Genomic DNA, 25,533 nt, shown 5'->3' on the forward strand with positions numbered 1-25,533 from the left:
AATGTGGCGATTGAGCCTCAGGTCGGTCACCGGAGATCTCATGTGCTTTCCCTACGTGAAATTGCAAAGACGAGGGCTACAGCAATTGAAAGTTCGGCTCCTCCTACCGCGAAGTTCAAACCAGTTACCCCATTGAAAGCGATTGAAGCCTCGATCCTCCTCTCGTCGAGGCCGAACCCGTCCTCTTTTTCGAAGCTCCTCAAGAGGAGACACAGGATGGTGCGTATGCAGGTACCTATCGGGGGCATGCGACTACCCAATGCGAAGGAACAGCGTGCACGGAAAGCAAAACCCAAACCCAAACCGCGAAACCTCCCTAAAAGACCTGTGGGAAGACCGCGGAAGTCGAGTCCTGTCACGTCAACACCGGGGACTCCGAATGTAAGATTGCATAAAGGGAGCCAAGCGCAGCCGATTGTTATCGACGAGCCTCAAAGGCTTGTGCGACGACCCGAAAAGGCGCCAATAAGCTTCTACACGGACTATCTGATGAGTCCTCTTGAGCCTGAACGACTCGTTGCTCCTGAGATAAGCTCTTTCCAGTACACACCCACCGATAATTGGAGCCCCACCAGTCGGGTGCCGCAACGAGTCGAGGAGTACTGCGACCGAGATGCTACGAGGAGGAACCTGCTACTATCTCATGAGCCACTTCTTCACAGGACAGTCGATATCTACAACGGCAGCCTCAGAACACAGACTGGATCCGGAAACCGTCACCCACGGTCGACCCCCACAACGAGTACATCAGAATGGTGAGGCATGGCTTTGAGAGATTTCTTCGTCCACTAATCATCCACACAGGGCATATGAGCGACATGGGCCTTACGAGATCGTCTCAAGTACGCCTACCAGATCTGCACCAATGCCAACGCCACCTCTTATCGACAATATTTCCTCGTTCCTCTCTCCCGCCTACACTCGCGAGCAAAGCATCTACACTAGCGTAGAAGGAAAGTCGTCCGAGATCGTCAGCCTAGCTGATATAGCAGACATCACTCTACGATTGAAGGTTGCCCAATTATTGGCCATCGCCCCAGAACTGCCCATTCAAGAGTTATGCAACCTCCTCATTGGGATGAAGGGCAACGTCGCAAAGGCTCGCGAGTCCATGTTTCGACATGCAACGCGACCGACTGGCCTGTCCCCAATGCGAGCAGATGCGACAACAGTGAAGTCGGAACCTGTGCGGGAAGCATTACGGCCTCATTCGACTCGGGATGATGCTACAGTGGTCGATGACAGCGACGGAGACGATGAAGCGATTATGTCGAAACTGGAACTCGACGATTCCGAGATATGGATCGACAACGATGTTCTGGCATCGCCGGTGCCGGCAGCCCGCAAATCTAAACAAATGAACCTCTCAAAGTCGAAAGCCGGAGCTCGGTCCAAGGGTACACTTAAGCACACGACCAAGACGCAATCAATCGACACTGGGCATATTTCCCTCGTCAAGCCTCCCAATGGCAACCTCGATCGTCGTGCTTCGCCTTCAAACCGTGCGCCACACACATGGACGTACCCTACGCCAAGTGAATCTCTGGCCACCCCAGTGTCAGAGTACAGACTGTCCAGAGAACTAAACTACTCTCCACACATCACTTCGTCCAGAACTTCGAGAACCAGAGGTCGTCGGAACAACAGCATCGATAATGTCTTCGTTATCCCCGACACAGATAGTGAAACCGATCTTGACGGTATGTATGAAGACTCTCAAGTGGACGCAGATGCCGAAGAGGATGATGCTAGCGATGAGTATGCTATGGATGATGTGGAGATGGAAGATGTGGAGGAGGAGTTGCATATTGACATGGTCCGTCCGTTCGATAGTTCCAGCTTGACGATAGACTCGGCAGAGCGATAAGCAGCTTCGACCCAAGTGAGAGACATGGGACTGGGTTTGGCATCGAGTTCATCAAGCTTGACAAGATGCATGCGTATTGCAACGCTTTCATATTCACATGGAGTAGAGAAAAGGTGCTTAATCTATCAATATCATCTACAAAGCGTATTATAAACAAGCTTGGCACATCGTAAATTATTCAAATCTGTTGTAAGTGCGTTACAACAGTTGAAATAAGGATTTGAGTCAAGTTCAACTTTTGACGAACTTCCTGTAAGTCTTGTATCCATTGCTTGCAAGGTAACGCGCTCACGGGTCTAGGCGTTTGGACATTTGATAGACATTAGATTGTCTATGCACCCGTCATTATCTTCTGGTCTTCGGTAACGTCTCAAAACTTTGAATCTGCGATCACAAAGTACGTGATACTAACTCAAGTAAAAATCATATTGGTTTAGTCCAACGGCCAGCGTCGAGTATCAAACTCACCCTCGACGTCAACACAACACGCTAACACCCCTCTTCCTCACCTCTAAACACTCATAATCCTCCGCTTCTCCGCCTTCCTTATCTTGAACTTCCAGCATGCCCATCCAACACCCCACAACGCACCCAGCACGACCGCAACACCGGCCACGAGCAGCACTATCATAAGCGCCTTCCCAGTCTCGCTCGAATGATACCCGGGTCCCTCCACCTCAGACACCTGTGCCTGGACAAATGCAGAGGGACTAGGTAGTGTAGCGTTGCGAGGGATCAGGGGACTATCAGTGTCTGGTAGGATCACTTCGCAACCGTCACACTTTGGAAGCGAAGTGTGGGTGCTGGCTGGTGGTGGAGGTGGCATGTCTGGTAGATTGGGCGGTTCGCAGGCGTCGCAGTCTGGAGATGCTGGAGTCGTTCGATTAAGTGAGGGCTTCGTGCTGCTGGGGAAGATGGCTGTTGCCGTTGGCGTCGCTGATGAAATATTATATGGGTAATAAGGAGCCATGTTGTGTTTTCCCTTGTTGGAGATCCTTCTGACAAGTTGTTAAGCTGTTTTCGCGTTTGTTTGGCAGCGTAAGGGAAGGAGATGGAGACAAACTTGTAAAGGTCTGGGCAGTGTACGCATGTACAATGTATCGTGGTGTTGTGAAGTGCACAATATTCAGTTGATTCACACTGGCCATCATGTCTAAATGTCGAAGTTATGTAACATCAGTACACCCGTGACGGAACAACCGCCGGAATAGAAAAAAAAGGTTAGTCCTTTAACTTGGGAGCAACGGCGAACTTACCTACACTATAATCTTTTATAGTACCGCCTTATGGTAATATACTAATACAACGTATTAGGCCTTATAGCTATACTAATCTAAAGATTGCGTCTGTACTATAGGTATTTAGTTGTAATGCTATAAGGCGCACTTGTTTCACATAAATTTCCATCTTAATTAGTACCTCTGATTAGGATGATGAACCTTTCTAGCTAGGACATAATTGTTATAACACTATAACATATCTAATAGAGGGTGGCTAGCTGTCACGCCCGTGGGTGTGCAAAGCCTTTAGGCCGACGTATGCCCGCCCGCCTTACGATCAAACTTACTCCCAGTAAACCAGCTCACCTCGTGTAGATTCGCCATATTGCAAGCCTGTGGCCGGAGCGGGTCGGCTGCATTCCCTGCTAGGGGTGGAGACATTGTCATGAGGCCGCTTTAATTCCTCTTGGCGGGCCAACACCGATCATTCAAGCGTAACTTGTTCTTTTTTTTTGCTTTATAGTATACGATAGATATCCGGAGGAGCATCGTTGTTTGTAGTGAAGACCCACCAAGCGCCGAGAGCAGGCCGGTGCTGCGAAAGTTTCAGCCAGGCGACCTCCAGAGCCGCAAGGCTGGGCTTACGCGAACAACATCTGCGGCCAATCACATCGAGCCACATGTCGGATATCTGGGATGTGCAGAAAACAGTCTCACATCCATATTCTTTGGAGAACCCAATAATATCGTCTGTCATCGTCTTATCTGGTCATCATAACGCAGATGCTTCCGTCAAACAGGTCTTTGATCGTACCAGAGTGGGTATGGGATAGCCATTACCACCAATACCGCTACTGGGCGCCTGCTTATCAGAGCTGGGTGCTGCAGGATGGTACAAGGCTGTCTCCGGCCAGTCCTTCTGCTGCTAGCAAGCTAGAGTGAGCAACATTCCAACGACTAACCCAATGAGGTGATATTTCTGTTCAACACTTACTACAGAATATAGTGACAGCCAACAACGGACAACAGCCCACGCTACAGGCCATTCACATAATGATAATGGCGGTACTGTTTCAATGCACACTTCGCGCAGCCCCGCTCCAATAAGTATGTACCAACGATGCAATTCATAATAAGACCCAGTCTGGACTTTTGCTCTTTAGATCGCCATCGAGCTAGTTTGTTTCTAATAAATCCTTATTAGAGAATGCTATGTTAACTGGTCGGCAGAGAATCACTTCGGCCATCTATGTGATGTTTGTAGTGCCATTCCTCTAACAGATAGAGACTCTCTCAGGTCGACCAAGCTTTTTCCACTAGGATCTGTCGATGAAGTAACGACCAGGGACTGTAGACTTTGCGGCCTTGTCACTTCAGCCTTACGAAGTCTTCACACACTGGATATTTTGGGGTATATCAATAAAACTATCGACGAGGTTGACGGCTCAGAGTCAGTAACACTCGAAATGACGAAGTTCGGGGACTTTGAGGGCTTCAAGATCGCATATTCACCCAGGAACTTGTCTCCACGGGATACCTTCATCTGCTTCGAGCACAGTGTATTGTCTGATGATTTCGGCATTGTTCCCGTTACAGCTAAGCAGATAGATCCATGTCTGCTCAAAACTTGGCTCTACACCTGCGAATTCAAGCACGGCGCCACATGCTCCGATACTACCAAGGGTCTATCAGCGGCTGGTAGCCAGTTACTATGGTCTCATCCATTCCGTCTGATCGATGTTCGAGCAAACTGTATTATAGACGCCGCATCTCTAGGAGTCGATGTGTCGCTGGATTTCCTTGCACTATCCTATGTGTGGGGCCAAGTTCCAACGGCCAAGCTGACGACTTCAACTCTTCCGAACTTGATGCAGCGCGATGGGTTGTCAACCGTTACAAAAATGCTTCCCAAGACAATATTGGATGCTATCGAGCTGGTCAGGTCCCTAAACAGGAAATATCTATGGATTGATGCTCTTTGTATTGTCCAGGACGATAAAACGGATATCCAGCGAGGTATAGAGAAAATGGACCTTGTGTACGAACAAGCATCGGCCACGATCATCGCTGCGACAGGACCTGACGCGAATAGTGGCTTACCTGGGGTAAAACCAGGTTCTCGTCGATGTACACAGGCCATAGCAGAGGTCATACCAGGGGTCAGGATGATAGTGAGACACGGACTGGATGATCTTTTGAACAACTCTGAGTACACTCGCAGAGCCTGGACGTGAGTGGGCGCACTCAACTCAAATAGACCCCGTCTAACTTCGTCAGATTCCAAGAGCATATGCTGGCCATTCGGAAATTTATCTTCGTCGACAATAGAGTGTATTTCCAATGCAACAGAAGTACGTGGAGCGAAGAAAACCCACGAAACAATCTTGAAGGGGATTGTGATGCACGCCCGTCAGATGGAATTGGAATTGGTAATCGTTTATCATATATCGATCCGGATCAGGAGCCGGAGATGGTATTGGAGGTATATCTGGACTATTACACCCTGCGCAAACTCAGCAACCAGGATGATGCGATTAATGCTATGGCTGGTATACTACGACGAATGTCTGACCGAATGAACTGCTCCCTATTGGCAGGCATGCCGACAGCGTATCTGGAATTCTGGTTGCTATTCTCGTTGCGGGATTCTTCAGCGCGACGTCACGGCTTTCCCAGCTACTCCTGGGCTGGCTGGCTTGGCAGTGCTTTTTATCCCAATGATATGCACTATCTCATCAAGGAGTTCTTTGCAAGTACGTGGATAGTGTGGTACATAAGGACACCCTCTGGTACTGTGAGGCCGCTCCGGAATTCACAGACTTTCGAAAACCGCCAGATTGACGACCAAGCGAACAGTATCAAGTATGACTTCGCGACTTTGAATGTCGACAGAGAAACTGCACCCTCTGAGTACTTTTTCACCCTTCAAATAGATCTCCCTTATGATGTCCTGCAATTTTGGACAGTATCGTTGCACTTCATTCTCCGCCGTTCCAAGACTTCGAAGAACACATATCAAATATTGGACAATTTGGGCCGACACCGCGGGACAATACAACTGGATGGGAAGGCTCTTATTGGTGTGTGCGAGTTTGTCATGCTTTCGAAGGCCCCCCAATATGGATTCTTACTTTTCTGTTCCTGCTGTTGACCAGGGGGAACGCCCTATATTACGTGATATTACTTGAGTGGGTTAAGGGTATTGCTGAGCGGAGAGGATTGGGTCAGATCCGAGAGTCAGCTATTGAGAACTCGTTTCCACCGGGTCCTGTGTGGAAGGAGATTATCCTTGGTTAGCAGTGCTGACAATCTCTATAATCCGCGCTGCATGGAGTTAATTGCCAACAATGACCTGTGTCTACTGCTTCTAGCATTCACATGCATTAGGAAGTCGGATGTAAACAAGAAAATATTTGGCGCTGTAGATCTACTTGCCTACATCGCATCGTCCTTTTGCCACTGTCTTGCTGCTTCAATAGTGATCAAACCGCCCAAGCTAGTTTTAGATTTCACCACCTCATTATGGATGGAGGCCGACCCGCTTCCGCTAAAGGATCACGAGGTGGCGACTTTTGTAGGTGTTTATAGAGAGTTGCGTTACTTAAGTAGAGGTATAGGCGAGTTTAAGTGGAGATTGCAAAGCTGAAGTACCTGTTATATTTTCCGGCATAGGTGGTTCTCCGATACGGGTGGACGGACGTTCTGTGAAAAAATTGCTCCGCATGTGAGAGGTACTGGGATGGGATCATAGGCGGATAGCTCGGCTCCTGTGCATTTGGTCCAACACAGCCATGTGCTGATAATCTGACCCCAAATAAATAGGCTGGTGTCCGTTCCTTTACACGCTATGCTTCATTACTCTGTCTACCATAAACACTATCCATAATACAGTATGCGAGGAGCTAATAAGCATTGAAATGCACCTGGCTCTTCAACGGGCTCCCCATATGCTCCGGCATATTCATGCTATTCCCTTTCTCTTGCACAGGCTCCAACTCGCCCCCTCTTCTCTCCTTCCTAATCCTGGTTCTTGCCGGTGCTGGAGCTTGGACAAAACCAGCGACCTGCATCTCCACATCGCGATGCGCGTCTGCTTCTGGCTCTTTGGCCTCCGGTTCTCGCTTTTTGCGTCTGTTGTCGTTGCAGCGTTTGATTGTGTATTTGTAGAAGAGGTAGATGGCAGATGAGATGAGGAAGGGAGCGAAGAAACACATGGGGATGAATGCGGCGAGTGGAATGGGTCCTATGGAAGGCGGAACTTTCTCCACGGTGAGTGAGGTTTCGGCAGGCGCTGTGCCTGTGGTGGTCGAGGTCGCGATTTGTCGGACAACGGGTGCGAGAGTCATGATTGACAGCGCCTCCGATAGGACTGGTGTGGCCATCCTGTTGAATTATCGTTATGTGATCACGGTTGGTCGATCAGGTTGCTGCTGGCGATAATGGTACCGACGAGAATACGAATGTCTCAGTCCAGCTGAATATGTGTGTATTTCATAAGACTTGGGAAATCCAGGGTTCTTGTGGTCGACTATGGCACCTTCGAAAAACTGGAGGTGTCGTTCGAGGACAAAGGACGCTGTTTGCGATAAAGGAATGGTGGCTGGTCTGGGCGTGGAATGTGAATACCACTTGAAACGCGACACGCTTTATTCTTGTGATTGACACGGCTAAAAATAGGCATGAAACTAGGCACCTGCTTTAGTGGTCGCGCCAGTGAACGAAACACGTCACGTGATATATCATCAACATTTGCATGGAGTGTAATCATCGAGCAAATCATGCCATAAAATAGCTATCATATGGATAAAATAGACATCTACTTTGAGATCCCCATAACAACATTTGTCTCTCACGCATTGCAGGAACAGACTCAGTAACGGCAATTGAATTTTTGAATTGCGATAGCTAAATTAAAGTAGCGACAAGATAAACTAATGTTCCATGAGCAGCAGAAATTCAAGTTCAGTAGGATATATTGATAATGTTCTAACGTGGACGCTATATAGGGCTGCAAGGAATCTTGAGCCTATCTATAGTGGTGGGTCTGGTAGTATCCCGAACTATTCGGGAAGATCTGACGAATGGGCGCTCCAGGAACCGGCTTCCGGCCCATATTAGTTGGAGGCTGGGCTACTGGGGCAGGCTTCTTCACTTGAGGCTCCTCCGAAGTCTGAGTTTGGCCGGGAAGACGAGGCAACGGCTTGGTGTAGTCCTGGAGCCACCGTTCATCTACAGCAGCTATAGGGGTCGCTGGTTTAGAAGGCCACCCGTACGGATTGTCTGTCCCGTACTGCGACAAGATGGTGCGGTTCCGGCCGTGCGAGGGCGCCACAGGAAGATGGCACATCTCGACATCAGTATGCTGCATATTTGCCGCATTTGACTTCTTCTGCATGCCCAGCACGCGCGCACCACGCTTATACTTGCAGTACGCAAAGAATATAACGCCTAAGATGACCAAGCAGCCGGCTGCTCCAAAGACATAAGAGAGGACGGGACGACCAGCGCCTTTGTCCTCAGCATACTTTGCACCGTCTTCAGTAGCTTCCGCACGCCCTAGGGTCTCCTCTCGAACGGGAGCAGCAGCGACCAGCGCTAGCAGGAAGAAGATGTTAATAATCTTGGATAGCATGTTGTTTTGACTTTGTTTACAGTTGTCACTGCGTGGTGTGCTGTTGCTCTTTGCAGTGGGTGGGAGATTTCTTTATATAGGGAGTGGCAGTACCTGAGCATGGCCATTGTGTGGAATCGATGTGGTATATTGTGGATATATAATGTTGAGAGATTTTGAGTTGGGCAAGAGCGCGTATAGAGAACGTTATATACTAGAGGACAGATCGCTGTGAGATCGTGTCTCAAAGAGTGCTATATTCAACAAGAGACAGGCCCGTACTTATCTCAGACAAGTACTCCTTGATTCAGAAGACATGATGACATGTCGTATACGAATTGTTCAATATTTTTGCAAGCGAAGTGTTGTGACGAGGCATACAGATCGATCTTTGAGCAAGGTCGCTATGCCAATGTAGGAAGACATTCCTCGGGCTCCAATTTGAACATCAAACTTCCCTAACAACCACAATCAGACTGCACCATGTGCCAATAGATGTATGATCAAAGACCACAGACAAGATGCATACACACGAAGGAGCTTTCATTGAATGAAATTGCAGCGGCCATACGGCGTAGCAACAAGCGATAAACAATGTAATGAACAAAGAAGATTCCCTGCAGGCTGATACAAAACATGACGAAAGCTAGCAATGCGGAGTATATCGTTGACCCGCCGGGGAGCGTTGATGCGGCACACCATCAACCTCCACCATATCTTTGCCATAGTGTCGACCAGCTCCGCCGGACGCACCGCCAACATTCAGTATCTTGTGCCTTGCCAACTCCGCATCGTGATCATTAGGCCCAAAGGTCTTCTTCTCCTTTTGTTTGCGCCATGCCCAGCCCGCGAAGGTAAGCAAGAGCGCACCTCCAATGAGTGACGCGATAATCGCGAGGGTAATTGAGGAGCCGTCGGAGTGAGGGGCGTACGGGACATCTGGTAGCGGAGTAGACGTTGGCGAGAATGTAGTGGAGGCAATCGAAGAGGATGTCAACACTTCCGGTTCGGTTGTGTCTTGGCTAGGTAACGTAGTAGACGGTACAGGCGGATTAGATACAGTCGAATATATGTCTCGCGCGTAGAATTGCCCGTTGCGGCGAGGCGTCCTCGCGGTAAGCGTATAAAGCATAGTGTTGGTGCTATCCGTCCGAGCCGTAGCAATTGCTCTCGGTGATGACGATAAGTCTGAACAGCTGCCAGCGGCTAGAAAGGCGGACATTGTCGCGGAGTTAAATGATAGAATTGTTGCTTGGTTATGAATTAGAATACCTACGTCAAAAGTTAGCAATGTTTTCATCATTGTCATGCTGTGGCGGATTGCTTACCCCTATAACTTCACAGACTAAAGACACATCATCGTGTGAGACATGTAGACTGGGAGCCTCAATCGTTGTTTTCAAGGGCCGTCAAGGTGATGACGAATTTAGCGCGCATGGAGGCAATGCATGCCAAAGCAAGGGACAGCGTCTCGGGTCCCTTGCCAACAAAGGGTTGTTGCCATAACAAAGTGTCGGAATGTGGAACACCAATATCGCAATCTCAAAGTAAGAAACTCCAGCCCCAGTCATAGCTTCTAGCCATTAGCTCATCGCTACGTAAATAAAAAAGTGACTCGTTGCACGCTCATCGACAATTTCTAGGTCTGAAAACACAATTTTCCCCACTGCCTCAATACGCTGTTCTACCTTTTCCATATCCTTTTGGGCCGAGTAAGCTCAATCTTTTCATAATCACCAAAAAGGCTAGGGCTCTTCAGTTTCCCCCCCGGATCTTTCTGAGCCTTCGCTTCGGTGACCACATCCCTCTGAGCCTGCGCATACGTTTGCTTATTGGAAGTTTCAACGTTTAGCCGCTCGGGGGTACCCATTCGTCGAAAGTCTGAAGGCGGAGAAACGTGTTGCTTCGCCATCTCGACATCGAAAACTGGTGCACGTGGGAATCGTCCGCGTGGGAATGGGAATGGCAACCATGTAGTGCCAGCGTTATCTGTTGAGACGCCACTGTTGTGCGAACGTCTCCTACATTGACCTCGCAAGAAGCAGTTTAGTATGGTTACCAGCGCGAGTATTACTGTGTAAGGTATGATTATGGCGAGGAAGAGTTTCCTTTCGTTATTGTCGGCAGACATGATTCTCGAGAGTATAGCAGGACTTGTTGATTAGGTGTAAGTTTATGGGTAGAACGAATGTGCAGATAATTTGCAATGAATGGTACATATGTAAGTCCCAATATCGAAGCACACCAGTGACATCCCCCAATTCCAATATAGCTATAGTGATGACTATCTACGAGGTGAGTAGGCGCACATGAAGAAAACACGTGGCACAGCTCACTTCACGACTACAACCACCGCGTCAAGTCTGACTCTCTTCATCCTCCAGATTCGCTGTGTATCCCACTACGCCTACTTGGAAAGGCCCTCCCATTCATTGAATCCATCAATTCCACCTACCCGTGAGACCTCCCTGCTAACGCCTCCACATCTTCCTTCCGTGCAGCCATAGGCTTCTTCGTCACCATAAACCAAAGCCCATCGAAGCAGTCAGCGACGCAATCAAAAGGTGAGCGAATTCGGGAATCCACGATGCCGTCACGACGGAAGCATAGAGCTGTCGATACGCCGGCGAAGATGACAACTAGGGGCATGATGACGAGGATGACGACGAGAGTGCTCACTTGCATGATGGACTGGTGCTGTGAGGATATGATGGGATTTGATGGGCAGGAGTATAATGAATGGAGGTAGGTGTTGCTGATGGTCTGAGTTTAGGTTCGTTGGTTTACTGTGTGGCTGCGGCGTTGTGTTCACTGGTGATTGGACAAAATTCAAAGTGTGAAATTTGAGGGACAAACGGAAAGTAATAAAGCATCACAGACACGGAATTGGATCTTGAATTGGGGAATCGTGAGTTATTGAAGTGTAGTCTAGTGACATACTGGTATAACATGTCTAACAACGTCACCAAGCTCTCTCCTCCGTCCTCGGGAAAAGGCCGTAAGCTAAGGTTTGGCTCCATTCATATCCGGATAGCTGTGCAGTTATACTCGTCAAAGCATAAGTCTTTCTTCCATACCCAGCAAGGTACTCCAAACAGGATGCCCAAACTAGAACCGACCATTGCCAAACCCCATGGTCGCAGCAAGCATGTCCATACCGGACTTCTCCTTCTTAGTGTCCTCCTCCTCGGCTTCTCGGCCATCTTTACGCTGGTCCTCTGGGTTTGGAGCGTCTTCACGCGTCTTGTCCTGCTTGACAAGCTTCTTCAGCTTCGAAGCCAAAGCTAGCTTGGTATACCCCTTCGAAGCGTTACCAGCCTCAACTTCGAAGCCAGGCGTGGGCATACCTAGAGCATCGCTATCCTGCTGGAAGACGTAAGTCTCTTCCGGAATGGAGCCCATGGTTGTTGAGCGATGCTTCCGAGCCTTGAAGAAAGACAGCGGATTCGATCGACGACGCTGATGATGGTCTTGTTGCAACTGGCCATCATCGAACGTAGAGTGAGAAGAACGATCCGGCACTGTTGGCTCTTCAACAATGGGACCGAGCGTAGTCGACTCAGGCTCATGAGGGACGTGAAATGAAAGCGGATTCTTACTCTGTGAGCGCCGGCGTTGATGATGGCGGTGGTTGTGCGCGGTATCGTCATGGCCCTGGCCGAAGTGGTCTCGCGGACGGCCGATGTCGAAGGTAGTGCGACGTGTGCGCCCGATTGTAGTACCCACTTGAAGGGTAAGTGGGTGAGCTTCTCCGTCGATGAATGACACCGGATATTTGCTATGCGAGCGACGGCGGTTGTGGTGCCGACCCACTTGCATGACATACTCTGGGGTAATGGAAGGTGGGCACTTAGAACCATTCGAACCATGTTTCTCAACTTCCGGAGGCAGAACACTCTCATCATCGGGAACTTCAAGGAATGATCGAGGCTGAACCTCTGTCAGGTCCTCCAAGCTAGATGACATTGACACCGCATACGTGCTAGCGGTCTCACTGATATCGTCAACCCGGCCAAGGAGGTGGCGGGTGGAAGAGGATACGAAAGAAGTCTTAGGAACTTCAAGATGCTCCTTCATCGCAGCCTTGTTCTTCTTCGAAATCATCGTCTCCTTGAGGCCTTCGGACTTTGGGGTCTTCTTGAACGTAACCGGAAGCTGTGCAATGCCCTCTGGGACAACGGGAACCATGAAAGGAAACATTTTCTCGTTGCGGTTGAGTGTTGAGTTGCGCTGTGCGTTTGGTTTTGTGAAGGTTACGATGTGGATCAGGTATGTTTCTTATAAGGACTAGGGAGCGCCCACAGGTAGTGAAACACCAGGCCGATTTGCACTGCATTGGTGCGTGATCTATCTTGGTGAAAATGCTCCTCACCTTTTGATGAAACACGTCTCTCCAAAATCCTCAGTACGAGGCTGGAGGCTTGATTTGAACACTCCATATCTTCATGCTCTGGGGGGCAACATTTGACCTACCTCGAACGCTCGGTATGAGGTCAGCCCTCCCCATGATCCAAAACTTCCATCTTCATGTCGACTTCATCCATCTCTCAAAGACCCTGCGGGTACGTACGCTCACAATGCAATTCCAATCTCTCCCCGTCCATGGTAAGTTCTCTCACCAGTCAGTCGCGCATAGGCTCGCCTGCGCTCCCGGTCCCGAACCGCCTTCTCATATTCCGTCAACTCCGTCTCGATCTCCTGGTCCCTAACCTTAGCGTGCGGCACGGGAGTCAACTCTTGCAGCTTGATACCCTCCTCGATCTGTGCCTCTCTCTTCATAGCGCGAGCTCGAGCGATGTAGCTGGATATGCTTAGTACGCCCATCCGTTCTAGTGTTTTTACAAAGCCCTCCACTTACGACGGAAGCGATTGCTGTCTCGCCCGCTGCTGCTGTTCACGCTGGCGCTCGGAAGCGGCGGCTGCGTGCCGCTCCTTCTTCTTCTGGTAGCACGCGATGCCCAAGAAAATAAGGCCGATGATGGTCATGGTCAAGAAGGCAAAGCCGAGGAGACCGCCACCGTAGAGAAGCGGGTCATCGTGGCCTGGCGGAGGTACGTTGGTGATCTCGGCCGGGGTAGAGGCTGTCGTGTTGGCCATTGTAATCTAACAGTAAAGTCGCGACTGCCTTAGAGTTGGGAAGGGGCTTAGATAAGAATGAGGGAAGGGGAGGGTTTACCGTACTGCGAGGCAAGCGCGGAGCGGGAAGATGGCGTGTTGTCTTGCTTTCGTGTGCGCCGACCCAGATTGACCGGTGTTGTTGCGACGTAGGTTCGGTAAAAGCAGAGCTGACAGTGAGACGACGTTAAAGTTCGCTGGCGCTAGAAGTGGAAGGCGCGTTTAGAAGTGGAAGGCGCGTTTGCACGTGCAAGGTGAAAGTTCAGGTGAATGAGTTCGAGGTAGCGCTGGCCTGAGCAAAGGCGGACACTATGATCGGTCTAAGCCTCGCATTCTTCATCCAAACAAGTATAATGCCGCTGTTATGCCCTCGCCGTGTTATAGGCATCAGTATGAACGCTCAATGCTCTCCGTCGCGATCAGATGTCTCTACAGCCGCTTTTGCACGCGAACCGTCTTAAAAGGTCTAACCCCGTGAACGTACAAACACCATCCCAAATCGCATCATCAGTTCGTGCCGTCCAAGAAAGAGCTACCCGCGTGGTTACATCGCCCGTCCAATCCCTCCCGCAAGCTGGGCCTTCTTCCATCCACCCTCAGGTTCCACCTCCTCATACTGGGGGAGCGTGTCTACACTGTGGCTACGCACAGGAGTGCGCGGTAGACCGGCGCGGGGCATGTGATATCGAACGACAGTGTCGTTGCTCCCAAGAGAGTGCGGCGAGCCATCCGCTCCCTCCGCATCACCACCATCGAGGGGACTTCCCGGCGTTTCGGAGCGTTGTCGCTGCGCATGCAGAGGCCGAGGAACGGATACGCGTCGAGAGAGACGCCGAAGCTGGATGTCTTCGCCGCCGTCGGCGCTCCGCGCGGCATCGTCTTGTCCAGTGTTGAGGTACAGCGGCAAGATCTGGGAAGCTCGGCGGGAGTGTTGCTGGCGGGCGACTTTCTTCTTGTGTAGGTCGCGTAGGACCCAGAGAGCAAACAGGATGAACAAGACCAGGGAAGTCACTCCGAAGACGTAGCTGGCGACGAGCCAGGGATCCTGGATGTCGTCCGATTTGGACATAATGAGATGGTCGATCTGTGGGTCGATGGGCATGATTCCCCCGTCCAACGTGTCCATGGTATGTTCGTTGGCTTGGTTTTGTTGGTAAACTTGCTTTTCAACTGTTCAGCTAATTCCAGGGAATGTGCGGGGTGCTCGTTCTGGGCATGGGGATATTTATCTTACCTGAAGCGCTGGCTTCGACGAGTCTTGTCGACGTTGGGGAGAAGTCGCGGTCGCTAGGTTGTGTGGGTGATCGTTTGATGAGAGTAGGGTGAGCGAGAGTAGGTGGTACGTTCGGACTCGGCGCGGCTGAGCAGATTACTTTCTAGCGCGAACGGGCCGGTGAAGTAGGCGACAAGTGAAAGGACCCGTCTCCATGGTAGCGCGTTGGGAACCCGCTCGACCCCGGGTGCAAATGAGCTGCACGTGTCTGAGAGTCCGTGGATCTTGGGCTCAAGGCGTAGCCCCTCGTCTAGCATCATGCGTGTATAAGATTCTACTTATATGTTTCGCGTTAGCGACCTCTCCTCCAGGCCCAGGACGATTGGCCCTCAACACTCGTTCGTTCCGTCTGTGGCAACATTTATATATGGGGGCAAGTGCCGTAAGAAATTAAGAACGCGTACTGTGAGGTATATAAGATCTAGGCGATAAAGAACAGGCGAAGGCATCCTGAGCCAATCATGTAGGTGAGGAGCAAGTGTTTTCCTATGATTGCTGATGTCTGGTGAGCAAGAAATTGCTGGTGTCTGCTGATCAAGTAATCCTCGAAGGCAATAAAGAAGATGCTAGACGACAGACAAGATGGTGATGAGAAGAACATTCGTTTCCGAAATGCGAAAAGTTGCAATAAACAGACGAGCGCAAAGCAACCTGACCATGGAAGAAGTGCTGGCGATGTAATAACGAAATATTCTTTTTTTTTAATTACATGTCCATACGATCCACACTATGAAGCTCAAAAAGCTATGCATAATTACTCTCAAGAGGAAAATCGATCAGAGCAAGAATAATGAACTAACGTCAAAAGACAAGAAATCCAATGCTAATATATGGATGACAATGCATAAGACACCGTCACACCACACGATGCCTCTCGTGAGATTATCGACCTACCGTAGACCTTAGCCAGATGCATGTGTGCCTGCCACATCTTTATGCTGCAAGAGGTAGGTCTTTTTCATCAGAAGAAGCGCCCCAAGCACCAGCTCGACCCGTTCTCTGACATATCGGTAGGCAATGATGCACCTGGCATGATATCCATTGCCTCTGGATTAGGTTCGTCAGCAGATAAGACGTCCCGCTCCACCGGGGGCTCATTCAGTAGCTGATACTTCTCGATCAACCCGAGACTGATCGGCATTGTGCCCTTGATAAGGCAGAGGTACCCTCGGATGAATTTCATATCGTGGAGCTTGAATAAGATTCCAGCTACTTGGTTGCGTTTTGCTAGATAATCTGCCTTGACAAGTGGTGAAACATCACAACCCCAACCATCAGCCGGCAACGGTTTCGCGGGCTCATTCCCAGGCGGATTGTTTGCACTTGAAGTGGGTGCAAGTCTCGATGAAGGAGAAATCACGTACATAGAGTAGTCCCCAGTTTTACAATGGACCGCGGCAGGTTAACTAAACAGAGACAAGTGCTTCGCATATGTGCGAGTAGGTTTTCTCATTCCAGACATCCTCGAAAACAGCCGCGAAAGATTATACTGAAGGGGAACTGCAACGCCGAATTCGACGGCTTCATGCTGCCCGGGACCTTGTAGGTATGACATACTTTCGTCGCGTATGAGCGAGTCGATCTAGGATGGATACATAGAGCGGGCACAGTAAAGCGAGCACGTGCCGCTCGGCACATTTCAATGCGTCTCATTTGCCTAGGAGCATATTGGCGTGAGCAAACTGCTACGCGCTCTCTTTGGTTTGTCCCTTACTCCTCCCTCATGTAGCCCTGACGCACTTGGTGCCATTTGTGTGCCGCTCCTTCCAAAAGTGCCGGTAAATATCCAAGACCAGTGTTTCTTGCTTCTTTCTCTTCCGTTGTTCTCGCCATTTCCCAATCAAGGTGAGGGCACGCTATTAATGTCTGACCAGGAAGGAGAACTGGGTTACGGCAAGGCTAACATTCGTAGCCATCCAAAAAAAAAAAGGAGCCAATTTCGCGCTTCTTTCTGTTCCAAAGTTGTCCAAGTTGACACAGAGTTCCAGAGACGGTCTCAATCCAGGGGATGCATACGGTCGTTTCACCGTCCCATATGCGTCAGTCTCCTGGCTGCTTATGTGACTCTGGGCTCGAATTGCCGGATGTGGTGGTGCTGCTCCCGCTCAAGCTCACAACACTAGCCCGTCTCGAGTGCTGTGAGTTCAGGCTAAGTGGTTCCATTGCCGTACTAAGTGGTCTCAAATTGGGCTGCGGTGGGAAGTAGTCGACCCCTTCATCCTGATCTACAGTGCGGTGCGGCGTACGCTGGGGCGTGCGCACTCTGCTATGAACCGGGCTCATCCTGAACGCTTCAGGGCCTCCGCTCCACCGCTGCTCTTCGCCTGTATGCCTTCTTTGATGCCGCCGTCCGGGAGGTAGAGCCAAGGGGAGTTCCAGCCTCTTATTCATGCCCATCCATATCGCCTCCTCTTCCTCGCCTTCGTAGTACCGCCACCCTCCCACGCCCTCGTAGTCTCGAGCATTGGCCATCTGAGTGACATTGATGAGGGACGCTGAGGAACCGCTCTTGGTATAGAGTCGCGCGGCAGGTGCGCCGTCCTGCGGTGTGCTGCTCGTACGGCGAAAGCGCGTTGGGGATACAGGCGGTATGACGCGTCTGGGTGCAGGCTTTGCAGGCTCCGGGAAGAGATAGGCGTGCACGAGAGCGACGCCGAGCTCGAAGTAGACGATAGAGACGCGGACGGCCAGGAGAGAAATCGCGATGCCTGTCGTAACTGCCGCGAAGATGGCGAGCGGGAAGGAGACGAGGAAGAGCAGAGGTGGCCCGAGGAGGTACAGCGGGTTCGTCAAGATGCCCATTTTGTCTGGTATGTGCTGGGTTGCCACCAGAATGGCTGGCAAGTCTACTGAGCGTATATCATGTTGCTATGGATGAGCAGCATACATATGTAGGCTGATGTCCAGATGTCGGCTGACATGTGAATGAACATTCGCGGGGAAGCGACGCTGCCAAGCCGGAGATTTCGGCCCCAGCTCATCGTAGACGTCCACACGCCCAACCTCACTAGTCTACAACAACTGTCCTATAACAACTGTCCTACAACTGTATTGTCACAGGCCTTCGACTACCCATCAATGGCTACAGATCGAACATAGCCTCAAGAGGTTTCGCCTGCTTTTCGGTCGTGTTCACCTTCGTGAAGCCATGACAATGAAAACCATCACTCTACAAAGAATTACGTCCCGATGGCGCCGCCCACTAATTCTCTTCGATAGGCCTCTTTGTCAATCGCTTGGTTTAGTTCGCTAGCATGCTTAAAATGCCCTTTGCTTCCTACATCCCACCCCATCCACAGTGCGTTGATACCTGCTGCCAACCCTCAATATGCCACCTGCAACATTAGAGACCAAGGACATTGTCGAGCACGCCTTAGCCGGTGGCCCTACTGGAAATGGAACTGCCCAACTGAAATCGCGCTTCACGCGCGCTGAGAAACGCAAGTTTGCTCGCGGAAAGAAAGCCATCCAAGTCCCCCAGGCCCCGAAGAACAATACAAAGCCAAAGATCGACTTTCGTAATTCTGCATCAGTTAAACTAGATATTTCCAAGCTCTTGCCCTCTCAAATTGATACTTACCTTGCCCTGCTTGAGGCGAAGGCGCGCGTTGGTCGCTCGAAGCCGAGCAGCCTTGCCGATCGTGTAACCCGCGACAACGTCAAGAAGGAGAAGGCAGGCGAGAAGCCGAAGAAGGAGCTAAGTGCCGCTAAATTGGATAAAATCGAGAAAAGAAGACAGCTCAGAGCGGCCAGAAAGGAAGCCTGGTTAGCGAAGAAGGTGGCCGATGTGGAGAAGAAAGAGCCTACCGAGGCCACGCCGGCTGCAGTGCCCGCGAAATCTCCAGTGCGAACTGCGGCCACATCTCGCCCACCGTCGCGTCGTGCATCAGCCATTGCCCGCTCTCCAGCTCGTACTCGCTCTGCTAGTATAGTCCCGGCTACCCTTCCCCACCCGGAAGACACATTCGAAGAACTAGAATACTAGGCCGTCTTTACCACGAGCCGTGTCTTTGTCTGGCCCTCTGCTTTCCCAACCAGCCAGGCTTCTCCCTCGTTCTTTACAACATTCATTGAACAATGTTCGCTCCCTACACTGCGCCTATGTCATGTTTCACGTCTTGTATATTCACAACTTTTTCACCTTTTGATGCTACTACCCAAATATGCCTTTGTCTTCCTCTATGTATTTCAAGAGCGTATGTGAAATAGAAATCTTCCTCAGACTTGGCCAGCTTTCCTATCAACCTCTCAACCGAGCCCCAGTATGGCTCCAATCAACATGTTACTCCGTCACGTCCTGGCTAATCGCACAGTCAGCTCAGGGAGCACCCCGCACACTGGCGTGCATATCCAATGGGCGCCACTCATTGCCCTCGCTATCATAGTCATCCTTATCGTGGGCGCGATCTTCATTCCCAAGACCTGGTTGATCACCTTCTATAATCGAGTTCGTCACAGCTTCGGACGCACAAAGAAGCATCCGGCGGATCCAACTGCTCCCGAACCTGTCAACCCCATTACCACCAACATCTCACTCCCTCGACGGATCTTCACACCGTTCTCGAAGTCTCGCAGACGGGATGAAGGGCACCGCCTGCGCGAGGCGCGGGAGGAACCGTTCATTGATGTCCATCTTCGCGAAATCCGTGGATGGAAGAAGCCAGAAGTGCAGAGTGTGAACCGTCCCGAGCCGATTGGATCAGAGGAGGTTGGGTTGCCGCTTCCTGTTCTGCACCCTGATAGGAGCCGGGACCGCAAACAGCGGCTTCCTTTACGAAAGACGTATGCCAGTTTCAAGCAGTGGCTGAAGGATGAGGAGGCTGATTAGACACAGAAGCTAGTTGTCCAGGTAGGACTAAGTGGTAGCAATTGCCGGCTCGCTCTCAGGTAGACAATTTTCTGATTTCGATCTCCATGAGCAGACCTCGTACTACCTACCAGATCTACTGCTACTGCGATCAACCCAATACAATCTCCCCTTGCGCTTTTCCTTATTTCTGGTGCAAAAACTCATCGTGTTACCCTTTCCATGTTCTTTGGGACGATCCCTTTCTGGTTGACGGGCACTGTCTCGTTCATGGGTCTCACATGTCCCTGTTCTCCAACCCTTTTTGTGACCTAGATGTCTCTGTTGCGTGTATCTTTCACGTAGTTATGTCCCTATGATGTATTGTCTCTGCACGCAAGCGCAGCTGTTGTCCTTGTCATCGGGCCTTGGACGAGCCTACTTCACCTGCCGCTGTCCTGGACTTTAACACTCGAGGTTTGCTCTTTTCTACGAGGAACCAATGGTACCCAATCAGCAAAGCCACGCAGGGTGCAAGAGCTAGTACTTTCACCTCACTGAGGGTGCAAACCTCTGATTGGCCCTTTTTAACTAGTGCCCGTGCCATGATTACTCCATTTGGCCATGGACCGTGGAATGGACCCAGCAATGTCCTGTCACGCTATATAATTCGACCTCGAACGTTCACTCTCACCCAAAACCTCCACCCACAATCTTGGACAGACAGTACGTTTTTTCCTTCGGCACATTGTTTCACGCGGACATACTGACAGAGCAGAGAAGTAATTCGACATGGTCGACGCAAGCGACATGGAGGACAGAGTTCCAACGAAGCCCTTTGTAGGATTTGGTGTCGGAACCCACAATTCCCTCGAGGAACTTGCTATGGAGTTGCAAGAGCTGCGTCGCGGCGATACAGGCCGAAGATCTAACTCCGGTAGCAAAGAGTGGTCCATCCCGCTCCGTGGAGATTCCAAAAGTATGTAAATCGGTTGCTCTATTATACCATAGATGCCGAACCCAACCCCTCGGTGTTCCTACTAACACATTGCAGCGGCATTCCACCCAAGCAATCATCAGTTTTCTCACCCTGCGCCAGGCCATCTCTCAACCTCTGGGTCGGGTCAAAACAACCAAACCTCAGGTGTGGTCACGTCCGCTAGTGGCAGAGTGAACGACATTTCGCCATTTTCTACCACGATGGCACGGCCTCAAGACCATAGATCTGCAGATACATTGCGTGTGGGCATTCCTCTGAAGCAGCCGCTGAGCATCGCAGACGCAATGCCCGCCTTCAAGAGTAATCGCCTGAGCCTAGCTCAACCGACCAGCATCCGGCCACCGATCGAGACGTTTGACAGCTCGGCGCCTGTTGCACCTTCTACCGCCTCCACCCCACTTCAGTTGTCCCTAGCCTACCAAGATTGGCCGACTCCAGCACATCGGTCGCCTTTCTTCCAGACCTCTTTCTACATGGCACCACCTCCACTTCTGCTGTCACAACCGAAGGCGAATATAACCCAGCCTTCTAAGACACGCGCTGTGGCAGGCGCGCACGTAGAGAAGCCAGGGAGCCTACGTGCTTCAACTCGAGGCAACCCACGCGCACCTTCTTCTTTCTCTCAAGCCCACCTCGCATACCTAAAGGCGCACTCTCCTACTTGGGCTCTTCCGGCTCGAGCTACGAGTGGAGTAGACCAAGAGCTCGAGAGCAATTGCACGCCTCCAAATGTCAATATCACATTGTGCAAAATGCCCCTTAGTGTGGAGGAGATATTGACGTACTTTCCATTGCACCTGAAGTGGTATTCTATCGCTGCTCGCTTGCATAGTCATGGGTGGGCTGCGATGGCTATCTGCTACTACATCTACTGGTCTCGTGAGTTGGAACAGAAGTTGACCTTGGAGCGCACGCGAGTCCAACACATGCTTGGCCGCGCACTCGAACACTACAAAGAGATGGACCTTGCGCTTCTTGACCCGAACGCGATATCGGCCAATCCGTCGCAGATGAAGAGCACGGCCACAGCTGCTCTTGCGCCGACTAGATTCCACGACTACTATCTCGCTGATCTGGCTGAGGGGGTCAAGCATCATCCTGAGGGTCGCGGCCGCCAGGGCTTAACGCATGCCATCGAGCATGCTCGTGCGAATGGGAACGACACTGTGCTTCTCAGTCAGGCGCATGATTATGTTGTGAAACACAATTTGCTCGACGTTACAGCCGAGTATGATTGCAATGCCGAAGACCGTCTTGCCCATCCGCGCGTCTACACAAAGACGAGTGCGTACTTCAACAAACTTGTCGATGTTTCAGGCGCATCTAGTGGGGAGCCTAAGACCAAAGACATCAAGGTGGAGGTCATTGACCTTACGGGAACGGATGAAGACGACGAACTGAACGCGGAGACAAGCGAGGAAATACATGCCAACGAAAAGCTCCCAAAGCTCAGCAATTCCGAAAAAGCAGGCAGCAGCGTTAAGGTTGATGCTGAGACGGGCAAGGGGCAACGACAAGTATGATGGGTATATGATCGGTTCGTTCTCCGGAACCTTCTCCATTATAAGGACTAATCTTTGTCCAGACAACGATTTACCTGCAGCGGACTCCAGCCGGCCTCTCGTAACCTCAGGTTTCCGGGCGGCATCTCACCCTAAGTCATTCTGGAACATCGTTATGTTGATACAAGATCATGCAGTCGTGTGTATGAATTGCCGTTCCGGCATTATAGCTATGGTGGCAAGAGCGTTTACCCCTTACATTGCACCCTTCCTCGACTCAATGCCCTCTTATCCCCTCGTACCTACCACCATCCCTCTCCCCTCGCTTCTTTTCATTCCTAGGCCTTATCAGCATTCATGGCTGCGTTAGCATTTGTCGATAGCGAGGTTCCGTATTTGGAGCGCGGTCACCCGATTGCTTTACGATATGGCCTACATTGGCCGTGTGCAATTTCCAGATTGTGCGGCGTGTGGACATATTAGACCGGGCCACCGAAGCGTTCTGTTGACGTTCAAATTCTGTCTACACTAGAACTCGACAAGTAGATAAATAATTGATGTGCTTATTTGCTTTCGTAAAATGTACCTACGAGTAAGTGATACCATTGGAGGTATATTATGTTTGATACAAGATTTGCGATCGGTATCAGGGGCGAGTCGTGCGGATCGCGAGCTGCCCGTAATAGAGTGTGATGGCAAATTACTGCAGTGCAAAGGTGGGAACCGTCTTTAGCTGTGGGAGCAAACGAGAGGAAGTAACGTGCTGCAGAGCCGTATAATGAAACATAATTTGGTGTAGTCCACGTTTTCTACTTACATTGAGTCGTTACATCACATTATATGTGTCGTTGAAATATCTTCACAGTCATGAAAACAAGTATGCAGAAAGCTCCTGAATTGGCAAAATCTTGAATTTCTATCCATAAGCGCAAAAATACCTGGGAAAGTATGTTCTCCTACTCATTTACGGGGAAGTCATGATGCATGTTGCGGAAGAACCGTCTCGACGGGCTTGTTGGGCTTCTGTTCACTGAGACGACAGAAACCAACGAGTGAAACAATCGCAAAGCTAAAAACGAAAAAAAAGATATATCAAATTCTAGAATGCTCGCCATGTGCCGCGGGATTCTATAAGATGGGGAAAGAGAAAAAAGGAGATGGGGCCTGTCTTGGCCGACATCCAAGAACCGGTTGTCTCCTGATCTTGATCAATAGAACTAGGATGGATCGGAAGCCAGACGATCGTCAGTTGGCTCGGTAGTCGAGGTGGATTGGCTCTTAGCAGCTAGAGTACGCGGTTTGTGGCCATACGTCCCAGTAATGCTCACCTCATATCCGGGGCGGCGGACCAAGGCAGCGGCGGCGGCCAAAGCGGTGGAATCTGCATGCGCTCCACCGGGCTGCACGGAATTCGGCAGACCAGCATCTGCCACCGTTTGGAACAAGCCCATCTGTTTAGCAAATTCAGAAACCCCGCTCAACTTCAGAGCCTGGCACTCAGCATCGTTCGGAAAATCCTTGACCAACCGGATGACATCGGTCAAAGCACCAGCGTTCACACCGGTCGGGTACATCGCTGGGAGGACACCGTCTGCAAGGTCGGAGACGTAGTAGTCGATGTGACCCTCAATGTCACCGCCCCGAATCTTTGTGGCTCGTCGTGGGTCCTGCCAGTTGGCACATGTCAAGTCAGCATACGGACGCGGCACCACCTTGCTCGTTCCTTGGCGAGTTTGGGTGACCCCAAGATCTCCGCGGTAATGACCTATGCGGGACCTATCGCGCTCGGCCATGCGCGCGTCTTCCTTGGATGTCGAGCTCGTCATACCCCGGACGACATAGACGAACTTGATCATGTCAGTGTCAGTCCAGCCCCCGCCAGCCAAGCGGTGAATTAAGTCCGGCCAGTAGCCCAGATGGTCAGGAAACCAAGTGAGGAGCTCGTGTGCGGTGATATAGACATCACCGAGCAAACGGAGATCGACAGTATAAAAAGGCGCGTGGCTATAGATGGGATGCTCAGAGCGGTGGCTCACCTGGGGAAGTTGAGCGCCGATTTCGCTCCAGATACGGAGTGCGCCTGCTGGAAGTGCGCGATCCTGGTAGAGTCCTGGCTTAGGTGTAGCTATGCGTGAAGTATTCTTAGCCGATTCACTAGGACCTCCTGATGCGGAGTTCTGCTGATAGGCAGCTGGAACGTTGGGCGGAGCAACGTGACTGGTGTTTTGCGGCATTCCGATGTTGATGTTTAGCGGCGCATGCACGTTGACATTCGTTGACATCTGGAAGTTGAAGTTGATCGGCATATGACTGAACTCATGGTTCATTGCCAGCATGTGGAACTTCCCACCTGAAGTAATCCACCATTCTGCGAACCCTTGATCGTGCTTGTCGAATAAGGCGAGATCCTTTGCGTGAGGGGATTGTTCTGGAAACACACCGATTACAGAGCCGCGGTGACGAGTAGGAATTGACAGGAATGATTGCGGAACTTCGGCTTGAACGCGAGCTGCGTTATGTGGACCATAGGGTTCAACGACGATGACAGACTCAATGAAGATCTCGTCCTTGAACTTCAGGTAGTGAAGCACTTCGTCCGGCGATTCGAAACCAATGAAGCCGTCCTCCTCCATGCGCATGGAGTCTTGAAAGTTGCCAGGCTCATCCCCGAGCGGAGTCGCATCCTTCATCATCTGGTTCATTGAATCGTTGACGGCTGCAGTTTGCTGACTGGTCGGTTGAATGTCGCTCGTAGCAAGAAGAGCTGGATCGATTACGGAAAGCTTCATAGCGTCGTTGATGGGGGTGATCGATTGGGTAGCTAAGATCATGTCGTTCATGCTAGGTGCGGTTGAGTAGTTCATGGAGTGGTCCGTGGTCATTTCGTTCTTGTGAAGATTCTCCATAATGATCGTTATTTGATAAGATGAATCGGGTGGATGTTAATGGTGGTATCGAGTTGATGGTCAATTTGGGTTGTGTTTGGGTTACAACAGTGGTAATGGAGCGAATAAGATGATCGTGGAAAAATATATATAGAGAAAGGAGAGGCTTCGTAGGGTGAATTTTTGCCTATGTGAGCACACGATGAAAATGTAGGGGAGTTTATGAAGTATCATTGATGACCATGCTAGGTGATTTTGTTTCCCTCGAGTCATT

General features: G+C 50.7%; 10 protein-coding genes across 10 annotated transcripts; 4 read left to right on the forward strand and 6 right to left on the reverse strand.

Moving 5' to 3' along the window:
- Positions 1–865: 865 nt before the first annotated feature.
- Positions 866–1,867, forward strand: N0V89_005319 (uncharacterized protein; the record flags this gene model as incomplete). The annotated part of the gene is made up of 1 exon (XM_056214096.1): positions 866–1,867. The coding sequence occupies one exon, from the start codon at positions 866–868 to the stop codon at positions 1,865–1,867; it is 1,002 nt and encodes a 333-aa protein (XP_056071363.1).
- A 5,122-nt stretch (positions 1,868–6,989) lies between these two features.
- N0V89_005320 (uncharacterized protein) lies at positions 6,990–7,469 on the reverse strand (the record flags this gene model as incomplete). The annotated part of the gene is made up of 1 exon (XM_056214097.1): positions 6,990–7,469. The coding sequence occupies one exon, from the start codon at positions 7,467–7,469 to the stop codon at positions 6,990–6,992; it is 480 nt and encodes a 159-aa protein (XP_056071364.1).
- Positions 7,470–8,113: 644 nt separating this feature from the next.
- N0V89_005321 (uncharacterized protein) lies at positions 8,114–8,820 on the reverse strand (the record flags this gene model as incomplete). The annotated part of the gene is made up of 2 exons (XM_056214098.1): positions 8,114–8,759; positions 8,813–8,820. The coding sequence occupies 2 exons, from the start codon at positions 8,818–8,820 to the stop codon at positions 8,114–8,116; spliced, it is 654 nt and encodes a 217-aa protein (XP_056071365.1).
- Positions 8,821–11,806: 2,986 nt separating this feature from the next.
- On the reverse strand, positions 11,807–13,795 carry N0V89_005322 (uncharacterized protein; the record flags this gene model as incomplete). The annotated part of the gene is made up of 3 exons (XM_056214099.1): positions 11,807–12,928; positions 13,361–13,499; positions 13,557–13,795. The coding sequence occupies 3 exons, from the start codon at positions 13,793–13,795 to the stop codon at positions 11,807–11,809; spliced, it is 1,500 nt and encodes a 499-aa protein (XP_056071366.1).
- A 562-nt stretch (positions 13,796–14,357) lies between these two features.
- N0V89_005323 (uncharacterized protein) lies at positions 14,358–14,939 on the reverse strand (the record flags this gene model as incomplete). Its single annotated transcript, XM_056214100.1, has 1 exon — positions 14,358–14,939. The coding sequence occupies one exon, from the start codon at positions 14,937–14,939 to the stop codon at positions 14,358–14,360; it is 582 nt and encodes a 193-aa protein (XP_056071367.1).
- A 2,187-nt stretch (positions 14,940–17,126) lies between these two features.
- Positions 17,127–17,888, reverse strand: N0V89_005324 (uncharacterized protein; the record flags this gene model as incomplete). Its single annotated transcript, XM_056214101.1, has 1 exon — positions 17,127–17,888. The coding sequence occupies one exon, from the start codon at positions 17,886–17,888 to the stop codon at positions 17,127–17,129; it is 762 nt and encodes a 253-aa protein (XP_056071368.1).
- Positions 17,889–18,414: 526 nt separating this feature from the next.
- N0V89_005325 (uncharacterized protein) lies at positions 18,415–19,071 on the forward strand (the record flags this gene model as incomplete). The annotated part of the gene is made up of 1 exon (XM_056214102.1): positions 18,415–19,071. The coding sequence occupies one exon, from the start codon at positions 18,415–18,417 to the stop codon at positions 19,069–19,071; it is 657 nt and encodes a 218-aa protein (XP_056071369.1).
- A 279-nt stretch (positions 19,072–19,350) lies between these two features.
- N0V89_005326 (uncharacterized protein) lies at positions 19,351–19,914 on the forward strand (the record flags this gene model as incomplete). Its single annotated transcript, XM_056214103.1, has 1 exon — positions 19,351–19,914. The coding sequence occupies one exon, from the start codon at positions 19,351–19,353 to the stop codon at positions 19,912–19,914; it is 564 nt and encodes a 187-aa protein (XP_056071370.1).
- A 750-nt stretch (positions 19,915–20,664) lies between these two features.
- N0V89_005327 (uncharacterized protein) lies at positions 20,665–22,395 on the forward strand (the record flags this gene model as incomplete). Its single annotated transcript, XM_056214104.1, has 2 exons — positions 20,665–20,851; positions 21,104–22,395. 2 exons carry the CDS (start codon positions 20,665–20,667, stop codon positions 22,393–22,395), a joined length of 1,479 nt encoding a protein of 492 aa, XP_056071371.1.
- Positions 22,396–23,591: 1,196 nt separating this feature from the next.
- N0V89_005328 (uncharacterized protein) lies at positions 23,592–25,280 on the reverse strand (the record flags this gene model as incomplete). The annotated part of the gene is made up of 1 exon (XM_056214105.1): positions 23,592–25,280. The coding sequence occupies one exon, from the start codon at positions 25,278–25,280 to the stop codon at positions 23,592–23,594; it is 1,689 nt and encodes a 562-aa protein (XP_056071372.1).
- Positions 25,281–25,533: the final 253 nt, after the last annotated feature.

This window comes from Didymosphaeria variabile, assembly GCF_027946475.1.
Source record: "Didymosphaeria variabile strain IMI 356815 chromosome Unknown scaffold_4, whole genome shotgun sequence".
Taxonomy (NCBI): domain Eukaryota; kingdom Fungi; phylum Ascomycota; class Dothideomycetes; order Pleosporales; family Didymosphaeriaceae; genus Didymosphaeria; species Didymosphaeria variabile.